The following is a 24548-nucleotide window of genomic DNA, read 5'->3' as shown; positions in this document are numbered from 1 at the left end:
TGAAGGCTGGGCAAGAGGTGGGTACCCTCAGAGAGAGATTTGTGCCTCCTACCCTGAATGTCTGTGTTAGAACTGGACTGACTGCCTTGGAAGTGCTTCTGGTGGGTGTACAAGGCAGCACCTGACCAGCTTCAGCTAGATGCCTTCCTCAGAATTTCTTTAGCTTTGTGTAATTTCTTCACTCAGAGTGGCAAAATGCCTCCCTCTGTCCTGCTCCCCTTTGCAAACAGGAGTTAAGTGCTGCCTTCACACCAGGATTTTAATTCCATATAATGTGGGGAAGCCCTGACTTGAATCACAGGAGACTGTGGTTTTCTTTATTCCTCTGTAGCCACTTTAAATGTAATTTTTTCCCTAGATTTTTAATTTAATAGAAGTAAATCAACAGGAATGAAGGTTGCTATGAATGTTTTTCCATACCATAATTCTGCAGAAACATCAGTTCAGTATTTGAAGAAACATCTGCTGTGCACATAGATGGACATATATATATATAGGAGCTGACTTCAGAGCTTGCAGGGTTTTCTTTACACAAAGCCAGGGGCATAAAAGGGATTTCCTCCAAGTTTTCCTGTGTATTAATAATGAAGATCAGGATGCCACCTTTGCTTCCTCCCCTTCTGAGCATACAGTGAAAGGAAATGGTTCTGGATGGAATCACAAAGAGCAGTGGAAAAAAACAAACTACACTCCACGCTGGCACTCAGAAGTTTAATTATCCAGCACACTGCATCTTTATGGAAGAAGTAGACAGATAAATCCTATATGTTAATAGTTGGCCCCCTGTGGGTGACCTGTGGCTCAAATATTCCATATAGTGATTAATGTCACACAGTTGGATCCAAAACATGCTCATTCCTCAGGCTGCAGGAAAAAAAAAATGGGGGGGGGGGGTTATTTACCTTCCAAAAGCAGAATTTCATTTGATAACTTTTTTCGAGGCTGATTTTATCCTTGCCTGTAGTCTGGGCTCTGAAGAGCTGTTCTGCACTCCTTCTGCTAGGACTTAAGACCAAGCTTCTCATCTTGCCTTCACTACTGACTCTCTGGGCAACCTGAAATAAGTCATTTTGCCTTAATTTTGCCTCAGGTTCTGGTCTAGTAGAACAGAGAAAATAACTCTGACTTCCTTACTGACACCATTTGAACTTGCAGAAAGAAGACACTAAGTGAGGTTCATCTTCAGATAAAACTCGATATTGACCTCTAGAACCTCAAGGTGTCATAAGATTAGGTCAGAAAATTATAGTTATGGTTGGATTGTAGTTTTCTGGCCACCTTCTCCCCAAATCTTGCCATTTTTATGTGCCTTTGCTTGCCTTTTCATGTCATTATAGTGATCTTACATCATTCTAGAAACACAAACTGTACCCCTGGCACTGGCATAGGGAAGCAGGTACCAAGATCTCTGAGCCTATGTGTCAGTTTGATCCTGTAGGGCACAGGATCTGTGGAAAGGATACACATCCTATGTAAAATACAGATATACAGTGCCTAGCATTCCATGGCACTTTTCTGGGGAGATCAGATCCTCAAACATACATTTACAGGTGGGCTCAGGGTTGTAATGCAGAACATTTTAACAGATTCAGCTGACATATCACTGGCATCCTCTGAAAGACCAAAGCCTTGAGGTGCTGCAAGTAATGATACCAGAATTCCTTCCCATTTGACTTCTCTAGAGTCATGTCTGACGCAGAAAGCCTCATTCAGCTAATTAAGCCATTGCAAAGATTGCCACAGCCCCCAAGTAAGTTTAGACTGAACCTGTATTTCTGTCAGCCTCTTAGATGAGATGAAGCAACAAAGCCTGATGAAGGCTTGGAAGCTGCTCCTGCTCCTGTGGAGATCATGAGGAATTTTGCTTTTACTGGGCCTAAAAAGACATGGCCAGCTGTCTTCCCAGGGATGACACAGGAAAGTCTGTGGAAATACAGCTGTAATAGCTGGAGACAGAAAACGTGAGACAAAGCCTCTGAGGAGGTCTGTCCCTGCCTCCAGCCAGGACACATCTGGACTGTTGTGCAGGCTGGGCAAATTTTTCCATTCCCAAGCTGGTTTATTTACCCAGCATGACAGGCTGTTAGCAGGCTGTACTTGGGGCGGCCCTACAGCAATTGGAACAGACAATCTCATAGCATTTCCCACTACCAGAAACAATCAAGTGCTCTTTCCTCCATGAAAGGAAAGATGGGCAGATATTCTCTGTGCTCTAAACCATAAAGTACATGCAAATTTCAAGGGACAAGTAGCTTTATTTCTGTCTTTTGTGCAGTAATGATTGCACTCTGGGAACTTACAACGGGCCATGTACACACTTGCAGAGGATCATGCACATGGATCAAGACTCTACATCATCTTCCATCACAGGATCTCAATGTGCTGGTTAAACCTAACAACTTGTCCTGGTTTTGGCTGGGATAAAGTTAATTTTCCTTCTAGTAGCTGATACTGTAAGATGTCAATAACCATAGTGTTTGCAGCATGCCCATCACCAGAATTTATAAGCATGTCTAATTTAGAAATGATAAACTAGATTTTCAACTTTCAACCTTAGTTGAAGTTGAGGGGAGAATTAGAAATCACTATGCCTAAAAATAAAGTGAAAAAAAGAAAAAAAACCACACCTGTTCACCTTTGATATCTAAAGCAAAAAGTTGAATCTCTAGGTTTTCAGTTCCCTATATTTCTATGTGGGATTCCCTATGCAGAAATCCATGAGTATGGATTATGCTGTGCCAAGCAGAGAATCTTGAGCAAGCTCAGTATCTCAGACCTTCTGTGCAGGCTCTGCAGAACTGGTGGGTCCATGCAGAAAGAGTTTTGAATGTATGCAAACCCCCTTGCATGGACAGGTTAGCCCAATTTATCATACCACAACAGCTGCTGAGCACCTAGAAATCCTTAATATAGCCAAGCTGCTCTGGTTTTCCATAATTTCCCTAAATACAAAAAAAAAGCCACAGGATGGGAGATGATTTAGAGGAGTGGTAGGGGTGACAGAGACTTCCTAACACACTGGGCTAGTAGCAGTTCTTGGAACAGGAGTCAGAGCTCCAGGTTCTCACTGTCCCAGCAACAGGCAGGTGGCACACTGGAGTGCGTGCCCACTCCAGAACAGGGTCTGTGATCACCTCAAGGCATCTCCAACTGGCTCAGGCCCATCTTAGGCAGTCACACCACAAAATTCTGCCTGGATTATCTCTAGTCCTGCATGCAATTGGGACTTCTGGGGTCATTCTTCCTATGGGGGGAAGTTGTGCTAAAATAAGTTCAAAGTCTCTCTGATTCTTTCTCAGTGAGTCATTCATCATGGGAGTGCTTGTCTTGGTCCTCTAGACACATGGGGAGAACTGTGGGAAGAAGCTGAAGAGACAAAGTAAATGGGATAGAATCCCAGGGGAAAGCAGAGCTGAACTTCCAGCCATGGCTGGGAAGCTGGGTTGTGTATTAGTGTATTGTGTAAATCAAGAAAGGAAATATGGGGAATGCTGTATCAGAGCCTTCAGCAATGGGCAGTGAAGGCACAGTGTGAGCACAATGGGTCCAGTTCAGCTTGATCAGTTTAGAATTTCAGCTGAGTCTCTTGTCACCAATTCTGCTACAAATAGTAATGGAGTAATGACAGCAAAGCAAGCGATTAACTGATATAGGTTTCAAATTATTTTCCTGCTTTCCCACTTGAAATAAATCATTATTCTAACTCTTAATTTTTATTGTCTGCCCCCTGTGGTTTAGTAACCAGCTGGTATTCCTTATGAAGAAATCAGCAGGTTGATTGACGCTGTGGCTACCCTGACATCCTCTGAGGCTTTCTTATTGACTGACTATATTTTAGATAAGGTTGCCAGTAAATTATAGCTCTGCTTAAGAGCATCTGCCTCAGGGCTGCTCTCCCCTCATTATAAATCCTGATCTAATCCTGCACGTCTCCTCAATTATTGGAGAGTACAATTCAAGAAGTGGCTTCCCCAGTGAACATGAAATGAGATAAACTATTCCTGCATAAGGTAAACATGACTACTCAAGAGTGAAGCTAAGCATTTTCAGGCCAGTCTCCTGATTTTCATGTGGTTTCCAAAGGAAAAACATATCACCACTCCTATTAATGTTGACTGTTATTTCACCATAATCAGTTCTAAAAATCAGTTTGAAAGTTCTACCTGTCAGTAGAACTACTTGTAAGCGTTTCTATCTACAAGAACAACATGAATGACAATTCAGGTGACAACCTTAGGAAAGGTATTGGGTAAGTCACTTTAGAGTCCCCAGCGTGCCACAGAAACCCTTGGGAGATGCTTCATGGCCAAGCCAAAATACAGGAAAGACATTTAATTTATAAGGTCAATGAATGTGAGAGAGCAAATGGAAAAGGGACAAGCTTATCTTAAGATATTTTTGTGTTAGGCAGATAAATTATGTTCTGGATTGCTGGATGAGTTTCAGCACATCAATGCTGATGGAGATAGTCCATCTTACAACTCCATGAACAATAGTATCTCATTTCTGGAGTCATCCTATTATGGTGAATAAAGGGTGAGTAAAGGAGCCTGTTGGTGCTCCTGCTGGATCAGCACCTGCTCCAAGTTCCAGTTACTGAGACACCTGCTGTCACTTTCTGTGGTCTTACACACACACCACAGCAGCCAAGTCCAGCTTTGCAGGTCCTGCCTGAGCTCTGGTCTGTCTTGAAACTCACCTTTTGTGAGAACCCTTCCTCTGGAAAAAGCTTTACATTGCATGTTGATCTTATGCAAATATTAAAAAAATGTTTGAGCACTATTAAATGGGTGACTTATTTACAGCTTTGTATTTTCACCAAGATAAATGGGAAGAAACAGGATTTATTCCATTCAGGAGAAAATGTGCATTTAGGAATTAAATTAATGGAATCTGTAAACCCACACCAAGGTTACATGGCAGTTTGACTCAACATAACATTAATGACTTATTCTAATTATGCATTAATGTCTCAGATTATGTTTATTCCTCAGCATTTCCTTTTGTCAAAGAGAAGTTTATTGTTCACCCAGCTCCAAATACAGAGTGAATTTTGACATCTCTGGTGGGAAATCAACAATCTGTCTCATTGCTGCTGTCAGCTATATGAGCTGTTTGCTAGATCATTAATTTGTGCTAGATTGGGATATCAGATGATAAAAGAGGAGCTCTCATCCTAGGGCATGGTGGGACTACACACAGATCATCCTTCCTCAACCTGCATTGCCAGCCCAAGGAAACACTGCCTGTCCTGGGACAGGCCTCACAGGATCCTCTTGGGAACCTTTCTTGTGCTTCCCCCTGATCAATCATAGTATAAAGACATTAAAAGTCTGTAAAGAGTGGCTGTAGTGTTCAGGTTAAAAATCTGTCACAAGCCATGCACAAAAGTAAATTCCCAAGGACTACCACAAGAAAAGGACAAACATACATTATAGTCCACTCACAGTCTCTGGATGCTCACAACCTCTTGAACTGACTGCAGATTTCTACTTATTTCTACAAATAGATGAAGATTTCTAGACACAACCCTCCATCGATTTTTTTTCCCCTGGACCTGTCCAGCCTCCCCTTAAATTCATGTGAGACTCTGGTAGTGTCTTTTGGCAAGGAATTTCAAAGCTCAATAACCTTCTCATTCTACACTGGTTAGTAAGGGTTTTGTAAATGTTAATCACTGTTGCTTAGTACAATTCTTCTTAAAGGAAACATTATCCTATGGCTATTGGAGGCAAACTTCCATAGGCTTCTCTGGTGTTAGATCTCAGCAGTATTGTTTAACTCAAGCCCCCTCAAAATAAGCAAGAGATTCTAAATTTTAGTTAGGTCTACAATTCCTGGCTGACTGGAAAAAATAGTCCAAATTACAATTTAGTCAAAGTCAGGTTTCACCTCTCCCTAAGTACCCAGTATCCTTTATTGCAGTTCTGGTTTTGTAATCCTGCTTTAGATTCTAGCAGGGTTCATCAAAACAACAATTTCACTTCAAAAAAAGCTACAGAGTGTTTTTTAAGGAGAAATGAAAGGCTAAATGGTGAGTGGAGCTGCTCCATGACAAACAATTACTGAAACAAATAGGTCCAACAAAAAGCTCTGCTCTCATTTACATGGCTACAGAACTCATCTTGCTAAATTGTGGCCCCTTTTATCAAAGGATTTAAATCTGAATTATCTCCTTGTAATTCCCTCAAATTTATGCCATTTGAATTCTGGTTTCAATCAGCTGTTTCTTCTGTGTTATTAACTAAGGCAGAGGCACCCTGCAAATCGAGCATACTTCAGTGCACTCCCTTATTTATGTACTTACAGATAACTTCAATATTTCCCCAAACAAGATGTGCCACTGTGACCCATAGAGTCAATACATATTGCATTTGCATTCTTTTATAATGCAAGGCAGTTGTAGAATTACGTACAAATAGACCTCTAGGGGCCTGACCTCCCAGCTGCATTAAATAAATCCCCTTAGCACAAAGAAGAAAGAAAGGGAAACAAAGGGCTTCCTGCTGCCTTTTCCTGGAAGCACAGAAGTGAAATAATTCACTTTGGTGTCCTGTGGAAATAAAGGATGGTTAGAAAACATCAGAAACCAGTCTTTAGAAAAATACAGCCCTAGAAGAGAGAGAATGAGCAACTTGGCTGTAGAGAAGAGGGGAGTTTTCCCAGTGTATTCACTCACCATCATGGCCCTGCAGAAAGCATTTAGTCTTTACTCAGACTAAATGTCCTTGAGATGTGGAAATCATAAGGGGAAAGTGCACCACTTGGATGGACATAGTTACAGGGTGGGTTTTGGCAGGAGTTTATATAAACTCCTCTGAGAGGACTTATACTGAGTTGCAAATTTGTCTTTATTGGTAGACATACAATACTCAAGCTGACTCTGATCTGATAAAAACAGCTGTTCAGACATAATTTCTGGCTTTCTTGCAAAATATTTAAATGAAAACTTGAAAACAATTTTGTTTCAGTTTAAAATCAAACATTTTTTTCAGGATTTGTTCATGTATTAAGCAAAACCCACATGCCTTCCTAAAACGTTAACAAATTTAGTCCATTTAGTCTAAAAACCTGTTTCTGGGGGGAAAAAAATCTTCTTTTGGAAATGCCAATTCTCCTAGCAAAACTGATGTTAGACTTTGGGTGATCCTGGGCAGACCCTGTAATGTGGGTGATTCTGTTTTTTCTTCCTTATGGGAGTTCCCTATGCATTAAAGCCTGGATAAATGGCATTTCCATTGCCTGCAACACCAAGTTCTCCCCTGTGTGTCTCTCATTGTCTGTATTCCCTGGACTTAATGGCAGTGGAGGGGTATTTCCTTCGCCTCCTATGATGAGTGGTGTTTTTCCATATGTTCATTCCCAGAAAGAGACAGAATGGAAAATCAATGTTTTTTTCCTAATTTATGTGTGTGTTAACAGAATGAATTTTGGAGAGGGAAGCTCAGTAGTGCTTACTCATGGCCCCTTGGTTTTGTCATTGTCCTGGTCTCACAGCATCCAGAGTGGAGACACACATTTTGTTAGCAATTAAGTGAATGGAAAAAGGCTGGCAGAAGTGTTCCCTGTGGCACATTTCATTTCAGAGACCACTGAGATCAAGGGATCAGAGGGAGCAAGCTGAAGCTTAGCATGTGTCACCAGCCCTCCTAGGACCTGCCACATCTTGCATACAAACATGGTTTTACCAGCCCAAGCACTGAACCTGAGGCCCTGTTTGCATATGACAGCATATGGCAGATTTTTGTTTGCAAAATCCAAAGTGGGAATGACAGGGGTATAATCAAAAGCCCCTGACTGGGAAGTGTTAGACAAATGGTTCTGGTTCTGGTTTCAATCTATCTCCTTCGTTAATCTTATTATTCAGGGACTACTTAGAGCCATCTCATGCTCATTTAAACTAAATACATAACCCAATTAAAACAATCCTGAGCTATTTAGATCTATGGAATTAGACTAAATTTCAGTGCTTCTGATATTTTGTATCGCTCAGGGCTCTAGAGCATGAATATCTATATCATCAGTTTATCTTCTCCCATCTCAACCATCATTAATAAATTGTACATATGGGTTAGGAGATGAGATTGTCATATTTCATATATGACACAACAGTTCCAGCCAATTTTAGATTACTGGATACTGAAATCCCCTGGTACAGCTCTGTGTCTGACTACAGGATACAGGACTTGGGTCTGCAAATCCACTTGGGTGCCTGGGATCATGGGAATGTGCTGAGGTGATGGCAAGAAAGGACAGAGGAAAAGGGTGGAACTGGAAGCATTTGGTCCATCAGCACAAGAGCTTTCCTAGCAGAGCTGGAGTCTGACCAAAGGCCTGATGGCTTTTTTCTGCTGTAGGAAATATTCTGCTAGCTAGAGGGTTCACAGTGGAAGGAAACAAGGAGAAGGGGTAGTTTGATGAACAATGAAATGCTTTTCTCATCAACTGTACTTAAATCCAGCTGCAAGTTCATCTGTTTTGTTAGGAACAGACAAAAAAGGTATTTCCAGGGGATTTTTGCAAGGTTGTGATTAAAAACAAAGAAAGTGCAAGAAGTTAGAGTGACAATTTAACAAAAACAAGGGCAAGAAACTCATGGCAAAGGGAGCTCAGCAGGTAATTCCATGCACAATTTGTTCCCTGGATTTTGTGCTATTTATATTCACAAACTATTCATGAACAGATTGCAGAAATTAAACAAATGAGGAAACATTTCTTAATTATGGAATAATTAATATACAATATGTTACGAGTTAGGGATAATTCTAGGTCTCCAAATTGTAGCAGCCAGGGTTGTGTGACTCATAATTTGCAGTGTCCCTTTGTCACATGTGTCCAAAGGCTCTGCAGGACAAATCCAGCACAATTCATCTCAGCTTTGATGTATCAGAGGGGGGACCTGGTAGAGCTGGAGAAGGTGCAGAGGAAGACAGCTGAAGGCAAGGGGATGGAGCAGCTGCCTCACAAAGAGAGGCAGAAAAGGCTGAAACTCAGTTTCACTCTGAGAAAAGGCAGCTGAGCAGGGATTTGACTGAGGTCTGCCTGTTCACAAAGGTTCTGGGTTAAAGGACAAAGTTATCCACGCATCCCTCAATACTGTAACAAGTAGAGCAGCACAAGAGCTGCTTCCTGGGGGGATCCATGAGCTGAAGCACTGCTGCCAAGGGTGCTGTGCCTGGGGACATGACAGCACCAGGGAGGCAGCCAGGCCCCCCAGGCCATTCCATGATTCTGTGACACCAGCATAGATTGGCTCACCTTGGTTTTGCTTGGAACAATGCATGTCAGATCCCACATCCCTGCTCATGGCGTAGACTGCCACATGGATTCTTTGGCACTCAGACAGGAGCTGGGCTTTCCAACACCAGCAGTGCCATGAATTAAAAGTGGTAGGATGAGTAGAATTTTTTTTTACTTTTAATATTATAATGAAAGAACCTCACAAAGGCAGTAAATCTGATTTAATTTCTGTAGGCTCAGCCGTAGGACATTCTTGTGCCCATCTCTTTGGTCAGTAGCGTGTCAAGGGCAGGGAGTTCATTAAATATCACACAGCCCTCCACAGTGTCTTTTACCTCCTCAGCTTGCTTTCCTGCTTTCCTGACACAGCTTTAAATTGCTTGAAGATACTTCTCTTTCTCACCCATGCCTTCTCCTTTCACTCCTCTGTGCCCTTTCACACTCTCAATATGCATTTGAACCTGACAGATCCCTGCTATGCAACAGGGCCTTGACTTTTTTCTTCCTTTTAAAAAACATTTTCTTCTTTTGTACCTACAAATTACTGTAAGTGTGGTTTTCTGTCCTCAGTTATAGGGGAGGATAATTTGTGCCTCTTAAGGGCACTGGTTTCTTTGTGCCTAGTTCTGAGAAACAAAATGCACCTGCAGTTGTGTGTCCATGGGTGCAAATTATACGGATAATGCTAAGACAAGACTTGGAATTTTGCAGTGAAATGGATTTTTACTGGAAAACAAAGAAAACTCATGCACCTGAGCTGAGGAGTTTCTGGGGGAATTTTCACACCAGTTTCAGCAACAATGGCATTCCTGGGAAAATCTACAAAATGTGATATAATCAGCTTGTCCTTCCTCAGAATAGTAAGAATTCAGAATTTAGTGCATTTTCTTAAGATGTGGGAGCCAAGGTCAAATCCTGCTGTGCCTAATCAAGTTCTCACATCTCCAGTGCATGTCCAGTGAGGCTACCAATGCCTCCTTCTCAATGTCTTCATTTGAAATTGTCTCACTCAGCACTCAGAGGACTTGGTAAGACTGAGGTTCAGAGCTGGGCTTTCATTCAGACAGGCAAAAGTCGGGCTTCCCTTTAGACTGAAAGTGGTGTAAAACTTTTCAAGTTCCAAACACATTATGCATCACCCTGTGCATCCCATCTTATTGAGGCAAAGCCAAAAAAAAAGCTTTGCTGGTGTTGTTTCTTTTTCCAAAGTCTGTTAATAACTATAAATAACTTTGAAATTCAGGCAGGGTTGGCTCAGATGGATTGAGGTGCTCCATGAGAATGCTGTGGCCCTTTTTTCAGTAAGAGGATACACACAAGCATTATTTTTCCCCATGAGAAAAAACAGTGTACACATTTTACAATCCATTTCCCTCTTTAGGGCTGTAATCATGTGAGAAGAAACCAGCTGGTTTATGCCCCAACAAATAGCCCTGGCCAGCTGTAGTGGAAGGAAAGCTGGCAGTGGAGCCATGTGAAGAGATGTCTGTGGATCCCACTTCCCTTTCCATGCTCTGCAACACAGCTGAGGCCAAGGCAGGCAGTGAGAGCTGTCTCTCACAGAGCTGCTCCTTCATCATGAATGGCCTTTCTTAGATTTAAAAGTTATCATCCACATCCAGGACCAGGACCAGAGCACTTTCCCCACTGATGCTGCAAACTAGTCCTGGCCTACTTGTAAATATAGCAGTGAAAAGCTTTGGTGAAAGGCATGAGGAGCTTGGAAGGACCTTTTTTTTTTGTTTGTTTGTTTTTGGAGCCTCTTGCTTTAAAGAACTGATCTGAACAGGAAGAATCTTAGCTGAGTCCTCTGAGCTTCATTGCTCAGTGACAGATGACATTTGTCAGCCTTGTCAGGAAAGAACACCACTAAATTGAAGCTCTGTCCCATTTCTGCTTCATTAGAACATAATGAGGCAAAATTACAGGGTTTTCTGGCCCTGCTGGGGGATTCAGCACCATGATGTCCTCAAAGCCAGCCAGATAAGAGCCACCAGCTCCTCCTGCAGCACCTGGCTGTGGAGCAGGGCAGAAGATGCACTCAGGCTTTTTCTGGAATACTGGAGAAATCCTCAGTAGCCCCAAAGGGAGCAGGGGCAAACGGAGTAGATGTGGCAGCTGAAGGGCACTGGAGCAGAGCTGCTCCAGCACTGCCCTTCCTGAGGGCTGGGAGGGGCCCCATGTGCTGCAGGAATGCAAAGCTCTGCGTGGGCTGGGAGATTTATGCTCTTGACACTGGGGGGATTTCCTGGCTCAGAGCTGATTGCTTTGGACTGTGTCTCTGCTCTGAATTACTGGGACTTTTTGAACAGCAAAGCTGAGGAAGCAGCAGAGCTAGAGATGGACACTTGTCCTGTGTAGGATTCTGCTGGTTTAACCTCACATTTCTGAGGATGTGGAGCAAGAATTGTCTCTGTTTAATGAAGTCTGAATTTAGTTGTCATTTAAGTGTCATTAAAAGATGGGACTGACCTCATTATGGTTGTTTTCTATTTTATGTTTTCCACAAGGCCCAGTAGTGAAGGTATTTAGGAACAGAATAAAATTATAATGGTTTATATTCCAGTCCTCAATGAGGTATGGGATGTGCTGAGCCACAGATGGTAGCTTTATGTTTTACCAACCTTCAGTCATTTCAGTGATTCTTATGAATTGTTGCATTAATGAACTCATGTAAACTGCTGGTAGCCCAGACATCCCATAACTCAGCAAAACATTGTGGTGAACTCTCTACTTTCCTTTGATTTGTACCTGCTGTTTGGCAACACTCCACCTCCTATACAGCATTCAGGTGTTGTGTGTTGTAGTTTAATTGACAGAATGTTATACTTGAGACCAACATCAGAGATGCAACTGTTCCATTTTTTGTTCATCTTGGACTGCTGACCAGCACTCCTGAAGTAGAGCTCCCCATGGGAAGAGCACCAATGTGTTTGAAGGACCTGCCTGAGGTGAGATCACCTGAACACACAGACATTCAGTCATCAGCTCAAGAACTTTGCTTTTATCTGTGTCACCCAGTGAGACACTCAGCAAAGGTTTGGATGCTCAAACAGAGAGAGGAAACATGAAAGCAGGTGGACTGCCATAATCCAAAAGGAAAGGAAAACTGTGAGAAGAAAATAAGTGGCTCTGGAAAGATCTGGGGAAGACCTACACACAGAGATGTTGGTGACAGGTGGAGATGTCAGTGGGATGGAGGGAGGAAAAAGAAGCATAAGGTTCATCTGCCTGTGATTTAGGTCTGTGCTTAGCTTGCAATAGTTTGGTTTGAATGTGTTCACAAAATGAAGAAAGTCCCAGATCAGAAGAAAACAAAACCTGAGGAAAACAAAGCCCCTTCTGAAAGGACCTCCCACTCTGGCCACCACATGGTTAACAGAACCTTTACTAACACAGAATTGTCAGGCTCCAATGTGAACACCTGTAGTTCATTCCTGTGGTTCTCTGAACATTCAAACAAGACAGAAATTCAGTTGAGTAACTTAGTTAGGAAAGCCTTCTCCTCTTTCCCATACTGCTCACATTGCAGTATATTTCTGGCATTGTTTAAAGTGTTACTGGCAAATAATATTGCTTTGTGCATTATAAATAGAAATCAGGCAGCAAATGGAATTAAATGTGGACTGAAAGGCATGAATTCCTGAGCAGAACAGTCTGTGTGTCTGACAGGAAATAGACAAACTTTGTTAAGTTTGCCCAGGACCAGCCTAATTTGATCTTGGAGGTTTTATTTTTTTTTTTTTAAATGTGGTTTTACATTACTACAAAATGTAACAGCTACTTGAAACTGAAAACAAAGCCAGCAAAATAAGATCTCTGCAGGGCATTCCAAGTTATTTAAACCTGAGCTTTTCCAGCATTCCTGTGCAACAGATAACAGTAAACAGTAGGTTAAATATATACAGCATTAGGATCATACAGGCAAAAAATAGCAGCAGATATTTGTGAAGGACAAATTAGCAAAAAATCCCTGACCTGGAAGATGGGATTGAGTGTACCCTAATAAAATTTGCCAACAACACCAAAGTGAGTGGGGAATTGGACACTTTGGAAGGGAGAGCCACCCTGCAGGAGGACCTGGATAGGCTGAAAGGATGTGCTAGCAAGAACCTTGTGAAGTCCAGCAAGGACAAGTGTGAGGTCTTGAGCATGGGAAAACACACTCCAGGAGTGCAGCAAAGGCTGGGAGCAGCCCAGCTGGGGAGCAGCTCTGTGGGAAGGGACCTGGGGGTCCTGGGGGGCAGCCAGCTCAGGATGAGTGAGCTCTGTGCTGCTGCTCAAAGAGAGAACAGGATGCTGAGCTGCATCCACAAGGGAGAGAGGATAAAGTCATTGTCCCACTCAGCACTTGTCAGGCCACACCTGGAATTGTGTGTTCTGTTTCGGTGCCCCCATCAAAAAGAGGTGTGGGCACCCAGAGAGGGTGCAGAGAGGGGCCACAGAGATGATCCAAGGATTGGGAAGCCTGTTGAGTGAGAAAAGGCTGAGAGAGCTGGGTTTGTTCAGCCTTGAGAAGAAAAGGATTAGGGAAAACACCCTATCAGCATGTCCCAGTATTCAAAGGATGGCTACAACGAAGATATTCCCTTTTTACAAGGAGTCTCATAGAAAAGATGAGACATAGACAAGTTATTCCTGGGGAGATTCCAGTTGAACACAAGAGGAAAATTTTTCATAATGAAAACAATCAGCCACTAAAGAAATCATCTCCTCAGGGAAGTGGTTGGTTCCTCAACATTAGACACTTACAAGATTTAACTGGACAGGGTCCTGGGCCATCTAGACCATGCTTTTGCCAAGAGAAGCTGGATGACATGATCCTTGAGGTCTTTTCCAACCAGGTGTTCTGTGATTCTAGCTTCCTATGAAATTCCAATTCTTTAAATTATGTAAAACATCAACTGTGCTGCAGTTCTGCAGTGTGCTGGTGGGGAAATGGTGGCACCCATCTTTCAGGATTTTCCATCAGGTTCTGTACTACAGAGGCATCTATCACATAAAATATGGAGCAGATGTAACTTCTTAGCGTCTTCAGTTATTTTTTTTACATGTTGATTAATTCTACAGGGTTTTTTTTTTCGTTTTGCTTCCAGTTGCAACTTTCATAAGAACATTGTGGACATTTTTGGTGACAATTAGAGTGAAGAATGTAGAGTTTCCACAGCATCTGTCATTTTCTGCTGGGGTAGCAAGGTCTTTTGGAAGATTAGGATTAATCTTTCCTGCTTCCTGGCTAAAGATAGCACCCAAGCTCTCCCCTGACTGCACTGCAAGTTCATTCCACAGCTAAAAGCTCTCCTTATCAAAGATCTCTTCGTGCCCCTCCCTCTCTTCTTCCTCAGCTTGCTTCCTCTTTGGTATTTTAGAACAAGATTAAGCCACCCTGACACTTTTCATGTCAATACTCAGCATCACTGAGTTGCAAGAATCCAGTCTGGTAACTGCTAACTGGAGGTTCCCCCACAGGCATCTTTGGGGCTTTTTGTAAATCCCCAAATCAAAAAATTTTGTCTTAGAATCATAAAATTTTCATTTTTGTATTGCAAACCTTGTAACATTTTCATTTGCTTCATGAGGTGCACATCAGAGATGTCTAGGAGAATGTATCTCCTCTGAAAACACATTTTGTTTTTGGAGAAGCCCCTCTTTTCTTTCCAGTTCTGCTGGAAATTCAGGAGGAGCCAATGTCACCTTTGCTTTGCTGGAAAAATCTATTGCAAACTCTGCTAGAGGAGGAAGAGCTGGGTGTACACCCAGGGAGGTACAGAGATCTGAGCTCTTTAATGTAGCTGGGCATGGACCTGCCCTGATCTGAAAGCTGAGCATTCCCAAACTCCTCTTTACAAGCAGGTGCTGCCATTTTCCCACAAACAAGAACTGAGCCTGCTCTGGGCTCTGCTGAGGTCAAAGAGGGTCCTGTGCACACCCAGATACCTGGAGCTTATTCCATGATCACAGCCCAGATTGATGTACTGATCCCACACTGAGGCAACGCTCCCACTGATCTTCATTATACAGGATATGAGGGAGATGGGACTGAGGAAACACCTAAAGAACAAGAGACCTTTAAAAGTATTTTAATTCCAATCCCTCGTTTTAAAGCTGTAACTGTGATTTACAGTGATAATTTATGCAGCACATTGGTAGTAAAAGTATTGTGCAGTCAGTGTGATATTGCAAATGAGAATTTAATAATTGCTGATTATTTTAGAAATGTTGTCTTGTAAAAAAAAAGACATAGGAATAAGTGATAATCAAGGGTGAAGGGATTACTGCTGTTGATTTAAAAGCTTGCTGAGGCAGATTTTAAATCCCAAAGCCAGAGCATTTCTTTTAGCAAATAAAAATGCAAAGAGGAACAGACTGGTGGAGTCTTGTTTGAACAACTGGCAGGCAAGTAGCAGTAAATCATGCAAAAAACATTTCCTAAACTTTCCCTTTTAATAAATTAGGTGTTGTTTGTAAAATAGCTTGGGAGAACATGTTAACACAGAACTGCTAGCTAGATAACAAGCCAAACCCATCTCTGCATTTCAGCCCAATTGCACCAGGGATGAATTTGGCTCTGTGTCTCTACAAACATGAATCAAGCTGTTTGCATTTTGTCATTACACTATCCCTGACCCAAGTGTATACATTTCCTTGGCAAAAGCAATTAAAAGCCTGACAAAAACACTACACATTATCTGTATATTTTTTTCTTCCTTAGCAAAAGTTGCATTTTCCCACTCCTGCCCCTCCCTAAGTAAGGAAGATTAAGGGGCCCATCCAGTTTCCTGTGAAACTGAAGATAAAAATTCCTCTGGTTCTGACAGCAACAGCAGTGCTTTCTTCATTTAGTGATTATTTATTTGATTGATGGCTGAGTCCCAGGCAGCAATCCCAGCTCTGCTGGCTCTGTGCTTGGCTCATAAAACTTCTCTTGTCCATGGCCATGTCCATTCTCTTCCAGAGAAAAGAGGCAGGCTGATGCACCAGTGATGCACTGGAAGCCTTCTGGGTTCCCAGGTGTTTGGGGGAGATGGAATCCATTAATAGGGATTTCTTTGGGAAATTCATCAAAAGTGAGAGCTGCATGGGTATTTTGGGACCATGTGTATCTATTTAACTAAGAGATTCACCATATCCCTCATGGGTTTATTCTCTATGGAGTATTTTAATGTATTTAAACCCTCTTCCAAACCCTTATCAGACTTCTCTTCCTGATTCAATGCAATCCAAGACTAAATAAAGTGTATAGCTAATAATTGCAGGAATTTCCATAATGGCTTTTCTCAGCTAGATATTCCAATTAGAATGAGAGAATTTGCATGTGCATCAGTTATAATGTACAAGATAACATTTAGTGGGCAACAGCAAGCCTCTGCTCAGAGCAGTGCAGATCCCAGTCCCCATCTTTAAGGAATTTTCCATGCAAATGAGTGTAGTCCTGTCAAATTCTCTTCTCAGAGGGAACCCAATGAGTGTTTCAGGGTTTATGCCCCCAGGCTTTTGGCAGTTGCTGCATCTGAGGGTGGTGTATTTATTCCCCAGCAGAGAGCTGAGCTGTTGACAATGCAAACTCTAATGAACCCTCACCTCTGCTGGAGATAAAACTTGCCTCTGGTGACTTGGGATGGCTGAACCTCTGTAGCCTTCCAGCTGGGATTGCAAGGAGTTGGGAGATGACCGGAGGCATCACACCCGCTGCAGCCAGTGGTTCAGAGAGAAGACTGTTGTTATTGGCTGCATCTGAGAAACCCACCACGGTGCCCTGTGCAGTTTTTACCTGACTAATGGTAAGAAAAATAGCAAGAGACAAAAGCAAAATGTTTCACTCCTGCGTTGTGTGTTCGCATGGCAACATGATAACCCCACTGCCAGAATCAGCAGCCCTTTTCCATTAGCAAAACCAAGCAGTCCTTACCAGCACACCAAAAAAAACCCCAAATCTGCTTTTTGCAGTTTCTGAGAGACAGGCTGCAGGGGAGGGGGAGGGTGTATTTTCCACATCTGTTTCCTCCATCCAGCTCTGGTTTGCTGCTGCAGGGCAGGAAACACATTGCTCGGTGCACCAGCCACTGCCCCCTCCGGGAGCCAGCCTGCAAGGGGCTGGAAGTGCTTCACACTTCATCTGCTGGAGCTTTGGAAACACGGATTGCTGTTAAAGCCAGCCTGGCTTGCTGGGTCAGGGCAGCAGTCTGAGCACAGCGAGTTTGCTTTGGGTACAGTAAAGAAAAAAGGAAAGGGCAAAAAAGAAGTCAGTGAAGGGAAGGAAAACCAATGAAAGCTGGCCTTGATAGTGGTGTTTTGGTAGCTGTGCACATCAGTGTGAGGAGCTGCTCCTTCACAGACATCCCCTGGCTGTCCTGTCACACTGACCTGCAGATCAGTTCTACCAGCAGTCCCCTTATTGCCCACTTCTCTCTGCTTCAGAAATCTCCTTCAGGATGTCCTCTGTGTAAGAGGAGCCACATTTGAGTCTTTCCTGCTGTGAACAAGTCCCTAAAAGTCCATCACCTGACTCCAACACCTTCCCTGTTGTTGCCATGATATTTTATGAAAAATCCTTTTGTTAGGATTTCTTCTCCTGAGAAGCCTCAGAGGACAAGAAAAACAATAATTATCTGCTGCTGTGAAATGCAACAGGTGCATCTTTGATTGGTCCATGTTGGTTGTTTTTAATTAGTGGCCAATCACAGTCCAGCTGTCTCAGACTCTCTGGTCAGTCACAAGATTTTATTATCATTCCCTTCCTTCTTTTGCTAGCCTTCTGATGAAATCCTTTCTTCTATTCTTTTAGTATAGTTTTCATATACCATTTTCTTTTAATATAGTATATATCATAAAATCAGCCTTCTGAAACATGGAGTCAAAAGTCTCATCTCTTCCCTGCAAACACCACCACACCCTGTCCCACCCCAAAGACCCCAGTTCCAAGGCAAGGTTTTGCCCTCTCTGCCCTTTCCCCTGACTCCCATGAAGTTCCCCTTTAGCCTTTACATGCTTTAGGGTACTGGCAGCTGTGTGACACCACAACATGAGCTGCCAAAGACCTCTCCCACTTGCTCCACTGCTTCCTTGGGGCATGTGGCTGTTGGAACTTCCAAGGGTGTTTGCCATAGCAAGAATGTGTCTCTATTCCTAAGCCTTCAAAAAACAGAAAAAGATGTTGTTCTTCCCCACCCATCCTCTCCTGACAAAGAATGTTTGTGAGCAACTGTCATAAAACAAAGTTGTCATCTCTTTTCCCAGTAACCTCTTGGCATCTGGCCCCTGGCTCTACTGCAAAGCCAGATAAGTTCCCTTCCTGATTTCATCCAGCTCATTTTCACACTTTCCAAAACTTTAAGCTTGCACGCTGACATGCCCTTGAGACTGATAGAGAATAGCCTGTCTTAAGCAAAAACACCAGCCAGGCCTTCACTGTGCAACAGCCTTTCCCAAAATGTGCCACAGCCCCTTGTCCAGCTCAGCAGAGGCCAGGCTGTCATCTCAGAGGTCAGCTCTTCAGCTTGGGTCTCCCAGTGCACTTATGGGGGACCCTACTGAGGCTGAGCCCCTCTTTAGCAAGGGGAGGGAGACAAAAGGGAAAATGGGTTGTTAATTTAAGAGATTTCTAGGTCTTGCAGCAGAAATGAGAAGGCAGCAGTGCATTGTGCCCATAAAGAATACAATGGATTCCTGTGAGGCAGGCAAAGGGTGCAGAGAGTTGTGCCCCTCTCAGATATGCACAGATACCATGTCTGGGTCACAGGGAGGCTGTGCAAGGAGGAGAGAGAGAGAGATGCCAAGAGCAGTAGCAGAGCAAGGACAGCACAAGGTGCTCTGAGGTGACATCGTGACTCCCTTCAACATTTGTCACATCATAAGCAAAACTCAGTCCGAGGCAGGGCTGTCTGTCCCACACTGGGGAGGATGTGCCTTCATCTTCACCTCATCCTGACCTTTTAATCCCCAAGTTCTCCTTAATGAGACGTGCTCAGAATGAATATGTGTGCAAATGAATCCCTGGTGCACTGAACTGCAGGGTTTAGCTGGGGTGTTGATGTAGCTCTAGGATTATATACAATTAGGCTGTCTAGACTACATTCAGCAGGGATGTGGATGGGGTGAGGATTACCAGCTGGGAAATCAGATATTCAGTGAGAGGGTGGGCAGCTGGGTTGGGGCAGGAGAGGAAGCCAAGTGGAAATGTAAGAAAGCACAGAACAAACTGCCAGAGGGCTGGATGTATTGTACACCCTCAGCTTCCTTGCACTGGCTGTTCCCTGTGCTCTTCTGCAACAGCTCAGCCCTTTGCAGTCTTGCACATCTTTCCTCCTCCAGACCACTGTTAGCATGGAAAATGGCATTGATTCCATTAACACTGGGTCAGTGAGACACAAATTGGACAATGATCATAGAATCACAGAGTTCTTTAGGTTGGAAAAGACCCTTAAGATCATCAGCTCCAACCATTAAGCCAGCACTGTCAAGTCCACCATTAAATCATGTCCCCAAGTGCCACATCCACCTGTCTTTTAAATCATTCCAGGGATGGGAATACATACAGAGGGACATACAGAGGGACTGTGGCAGAACAAAATCTGAACCCAGGTCTCCAGGATGTTCTTCTAATCCTTGGACTATGCTCACATCCATGGTTCTTCCCTTCCAGGCCCCCAGGTATAGGAGTACTCCTATAGAAATCAGAGCCATGATCTATTTGGTGTGCCACAGCAAGTGCTTCTCACCTGAAAACAAAAATGTCCCATTTCCTTCCTCTTGGTATTCTCTACAAGCAATGGGGCCCAAATCTACCCCTGCAGCAGTGCTGATGGAGGATTTGCACAGGGGAGGTGACTTGTCCCTCCTCAGCCTCCAGCTGATGGCACAGAGATGCTTTTTCCCATGGGAAGCAGCTGTGGGTGTGCTTTGGGGACCCTGGTGGCCCTGTTGGGACGTGGTGGCGCAGCCCACCCTGCGTGCATGGCCCCTGCTCTTGCTCCTTTGTGTTGGGCTGTGCTCTGCCTGGCAGTGCTGCTCTGAAGGCAGATGGTCCTGCAGCTTGCTGCTTCTTGCAGTTGGGCTCTGCCAGCCTGAGCAGACGGATCTGAGGGGCCTCAGAGGGAGCAGGAATCTGCATTTGCTGAAGGTATTTTAAACACAGCAGCAAAGTCTAGCATGGAGAAGACCCTGCTGCCTCAGAAGCATATTTAGCCAATCTGATGCAGAAACCTGACCATATTTTACAGAGCACATCATTTACCCTGCTCCAGGCATGGCCTGGGACTGGGATGCTTCATGCAGTTCCAGCCATTAGGAAGGAAAACCACAATTTTTCATTGCCTGAGCTGGAAAACCAAGCACCTAAATTCATCTGGTTTTTTATTTATTCCTCCCTCAGTGCTGTCGAAGGATCTTCAGGTACCTCTTGGCACCAATCTTGTACCCTCCCACTCTCCACACTGAAATAGGACAGGAGGTTGGGAGAGGAAGAATGTGAATTATTTACAGTGCTGTTCAATCTGTGCTGTGAGCAGCAGCCCTCCTTGGTGGTGTCCTGCCTGCTCTGACCCCAGAGCACCAGGAGCTTTCATCCCTTCTTGGGTAAATAACTGGTTTTATGCCCAGGGCATGGCTTGGTGCTGAGGAGTGTGGATGCTTTTGTTCTGTCTGTAGCAGAAAGAATAGAAATTAATCTCTCTCTGCTCTAGTCAGCCCTTACATCACAGATATTACACAGTTCTTTGTAGTTTCCAGCAACACTTGGCTTTGTGTAACTCCTCAGTGGCTTCCCCTGCCTCCTCTTGGCCCTTGGAGATGTGCTGCTGCTCTCTGAATGCCACTTTCTGCAGGCTGCAGGCAGGAAATCCTCTGCTGACCTTTTTGGCTCTAAGGATGCACTTTCCAGTCTGAACAAACCCCAGGAGACCTGAGGTTTTATTCTTGCTGCATGACAAGCAGCAGGAGCCATAGGTGTGGGGTGTTTGGGATGTGTCCCACCACACCACAGCTGGCAAAACAAATCTTTCCACAAAGTTTTCACCACCTGCCCCAGCTTCCTCCCCACAGGAAATCCAGCCTCCCCCGCTGCTGGAGACAAGAGCTGGGCCTTTGTTTGCAGCTCCCCTTCCACAAATAAAACCAGTGCTGACTGGTAAACACAGTGCCACTAAGTGTGCAGAGCAGCACTCAAAGCTTGGAAGATAATGATAATGGGTTTTTTCTACTGACTTGGGTAAGAGGAGCTGCCAAATCCCTGAACTGTGTGCAAACAACTCCTTGTTACTGAAATTTGCTTTCCAGCAGCACCCTAAGGTGTTTTCTGCTTCCTATGCCCTCAGTTTGAGAGGCTGGTTGGGATTTTAAGGGGACAGAATTCAGGACAGATCCAGCCTAGATACAGAACTGACTCAGCAGGAAGAGTTTGGCTGCAGGGAGTGTGACCTGCAAATGGATAGAAACAACATGAGCATCACTGCACTGGCTCTGACCTGAGTCCAGCTGGATGAGTATCTAACCTCCAAACAAGTCTGAAACCACTGACTTCAAGAGCAGATAAGTATATCCCTTCAGCTGTGAAGATTATATTTCCCTTCTAGAAGTGCTAATAGTTTAAACACCCCTAAATTTGGTATTTTTATATCCCTCCCGCCCCAACTAGCCCCATGCAATTCTGTATCTTCCAAACTCTCCCATAAAAAGGGTCTCAAGACTGAAGAATTTAAAGAATTTACCTGCTCCATACATAGTACTTCATTGCCTTGAGTTAAAAGAAAGGAGAATATAAGAAGAAGAAATAAGAGGTTTAGGTTGGCTATTAGGAAGCATTTTTTCCCTGAAAGGCCTGTCTGCTAGGGGCCTTTCAGGACACAGAAACAATATGCCCAAAGTCTTACTCTCCAGGAGGACAGGAGAGGGAGAAGCAGATGTGGAGAGGGACAGCTCATCTGGATCCTTGCACACAGGCTTTCCTGAAATACAACATGAAATGCAATATTTTTTAATATAAAAACTTACTTTTTTTTTTTTCTTTTCTAAAGTCTTTTTCTAAGAGCTGATAGCTTGGAGCTGCTGGAGAATCCCAAGTGAGAAATAAAAACCTGGACCAAGTCTGTCGTGCCAAAGTGGCTGATCTCTCACTGAGCACAGAGGAAGACCTAATTCTGGAGGGAAGGAATCTGGGAGATACAAAAGGTTGGAGGAAAAATCCTTGCAGAAACTTCCAGAAGAGGATTTCTATCTAGCAGGTCTGCCAGAGGTTCAGTGCTCCCTAAAAGCAATGCTGACAACAGATTGTTCTCCTGGAATTTGCTTTGGGAAACAACTTTTATGATTGAAAGAAAAAGCTTCAATTGGTCAGAAGTTTTGCTGACTCTGTTTCAAGGATACTGATATTTTAACTGAGAGCACTAATTCCTCCAGTAAGAAGTTTTTAATGGCTAGGGATCTATGGTGGTCCAAAGTAGTTTAAATGTAAGTGATTTATATTTTCTATTTTAAAAAAGCAGGAGGTGAGGAAAGTTTCACTGAGCACAATGAAAGAACTTTGGATTTATATGGAATAAAAAAATAACCAGGCTGAACTGCCAAACCCCTTAATGACCACATTCCCTTTCCAGAGATGGAAAAAGAGGAGGACCAGCACTTTTTTTTTCCTCAACCTCACATTTCCAGGAACCTCTTTGCTTTGTTTTTCACATCAGGATTAGAAGAGGTAAGGGTAAGATATCAAGATAAAGGTCATCCTTAAGTACATTTATTCTGATTGAAAGTAGGAAATACCAGAAATCCCTCCAGATTCCCAACTCCACTTGGCCATTTCAAGATAAATCCCCCATCGTGTGCTTGCCTATCAACCACACCAACAGGGAAACTGCAAACCATCTGCTTTTTGGAAGGCAATCCCCAAAGCAGTTTGTTCCTGAGCTGGCAGGTGCTTCAGGCCCTGCACTTCTCCATGTCAGTGACCAAGGGCAGGGAAGGACAAGGACACCCCCAGCTCTTGGCATCTGGGGGAGCTGCCAAGGAACCCTCCCTCTGTCTGCCCCCTTCAGATGGGCTCCTGCTCTCAGGAAAGACAGGGCAGGGCTAGTTCACCAAACATGAGAGGATCTGCTCTCTGCTCCCTGCCATGTTATATGCTATTTGTATTTTGGATCAAGTCACATGTGCTATGGGTTGTTATTTTAAATTATACTCAAGGTGTGTGCTATATATTTGCATCCTGGGCTGCAGGAAGGGATTTTTTTGAAGTTCTTATTTTTGGCTCAAGGTAAACAAAGAGGCTATAATTTGGAAGAGCATCTGTGATGCTGCTGATGCTTTGAGCAAGAAAAGAATTTTTGTCAATGGAAGGGAAGCCACGTTGAGGGAGCTCCATGTAACAAAGTACCTGCCCATCTTGGGCCCTTTCTTTTTTTATTTTCAGCACTGCCTGGGATTTTCAGCTTCACATTTATAGATGACATAATAGGTGCTATGTAGCAGGGATGGAAACAATCCAGATCTTTCTACCCACAGACTCGCACTCTTCCTGCAAGATCATGGCTGGCTTGACCCCCAGTCACTCACACAAAGAAACCCACAGTGTGCTCAGAGAGGTTAATCTGGATCATAAGGTATTTGCTGGTTTGCAAGACCCAAATCAGAGGTTGAACTCCCCTTTACACCAGTGGGTTACTTCAGCAAAATACTCTCTTAGGACCTGCTTCATTTGCCACTTTTTAACCTGCGGCTCCACTGTTGCTCAAGCAGCTTTTTTGCCAAAGGTGGAAACATCTTGGGCAGTTGAGGCTTTTGTTATGGCAGCTGCTATCTTAGAAAAGGATAAAGTTCCAGATCACAAAATATTTCATTCTCTGGTAGCTGTAGAAGGAAGTTGTGGCTTTCTGGAGAAGCCCTGTGAGCAGAGGAGGGACCTGCTGAACCCAGAAAACTCTGGTTTGCAGCTGAGCAAAAATGCAGTTTCTTCAGAGCTGGTTAAAAATACCTGTGGCTTGATCCTGCCAGAATTGAAGGAAGTCTGCCCTAGATTAAGAAAGGCATTTAAAAAAAAAAAGTCATTTTGCAACAGTGCAGATGTTTGCTTTAGTGTCACCAAGAGCACAGGCTGACCTGAAAGGCTGCAGGAATGAGCATAGGCCCTTGGCTCACTGGGCAGCTCACCATACAGAGCTGGAATTTCCATATTCTTTATCACTAGAAGATTTAATCATCTTCCCTGGTGCAGGAGCAGATGGGCAGCACATCCAGGCAGAGTCCTTAATATATTAAATTACTGCAGCTACATCCGCTTGCCAGTTACCTGCAAAGCCCCTGATTCCTGCTCAGAAATGTGC

The 24548-nt window shown here is 43.6% G+C and overlaps 1 protein-coding gene across 1 annotated transcript in view; it reads right to left on the bottom strand.

Annotated features, from left to right (window-relative positions):
- Positions 1-789: 789 nt before the first annotated feature.
- Positions 790-24548, bottom strand: part of LOC136557128 (AF4/FMR2 family member lilli-like) — a 60867-nt gene continuing 37108 nt past the window's right edge. The window contains exon 3 of the mRNA XM_066550722.1: positions 790-864. Coding sequence (XP_066406819.1) covers positions 860-864 — 5 coding nt within the window. The 3' untranslated portion in view covers positions 790-859. The remainder of the gene's footprint in view (positions 865-24548) is intronic.

Source organism: Molothrus aeneus, chromosome 5 (assembly GCF_037042795.1).
Source record: "Molothrus aeneus isolate 106 chromosome 5, BPBGC_Maene_1.0, whole genome shotgun sequence".
Taxonomy (NCBI): Eukaryota; Metazoa; Chordata; class Aves; order Passeriformes; family Icteridae; genus Molothrus; species Molothrus aeneus.
The sequence above is the reverse complement of the archived record's forward strand: the minus strand, read 5'-3'. Positions and strand labels throughout refer to the sequence as shown.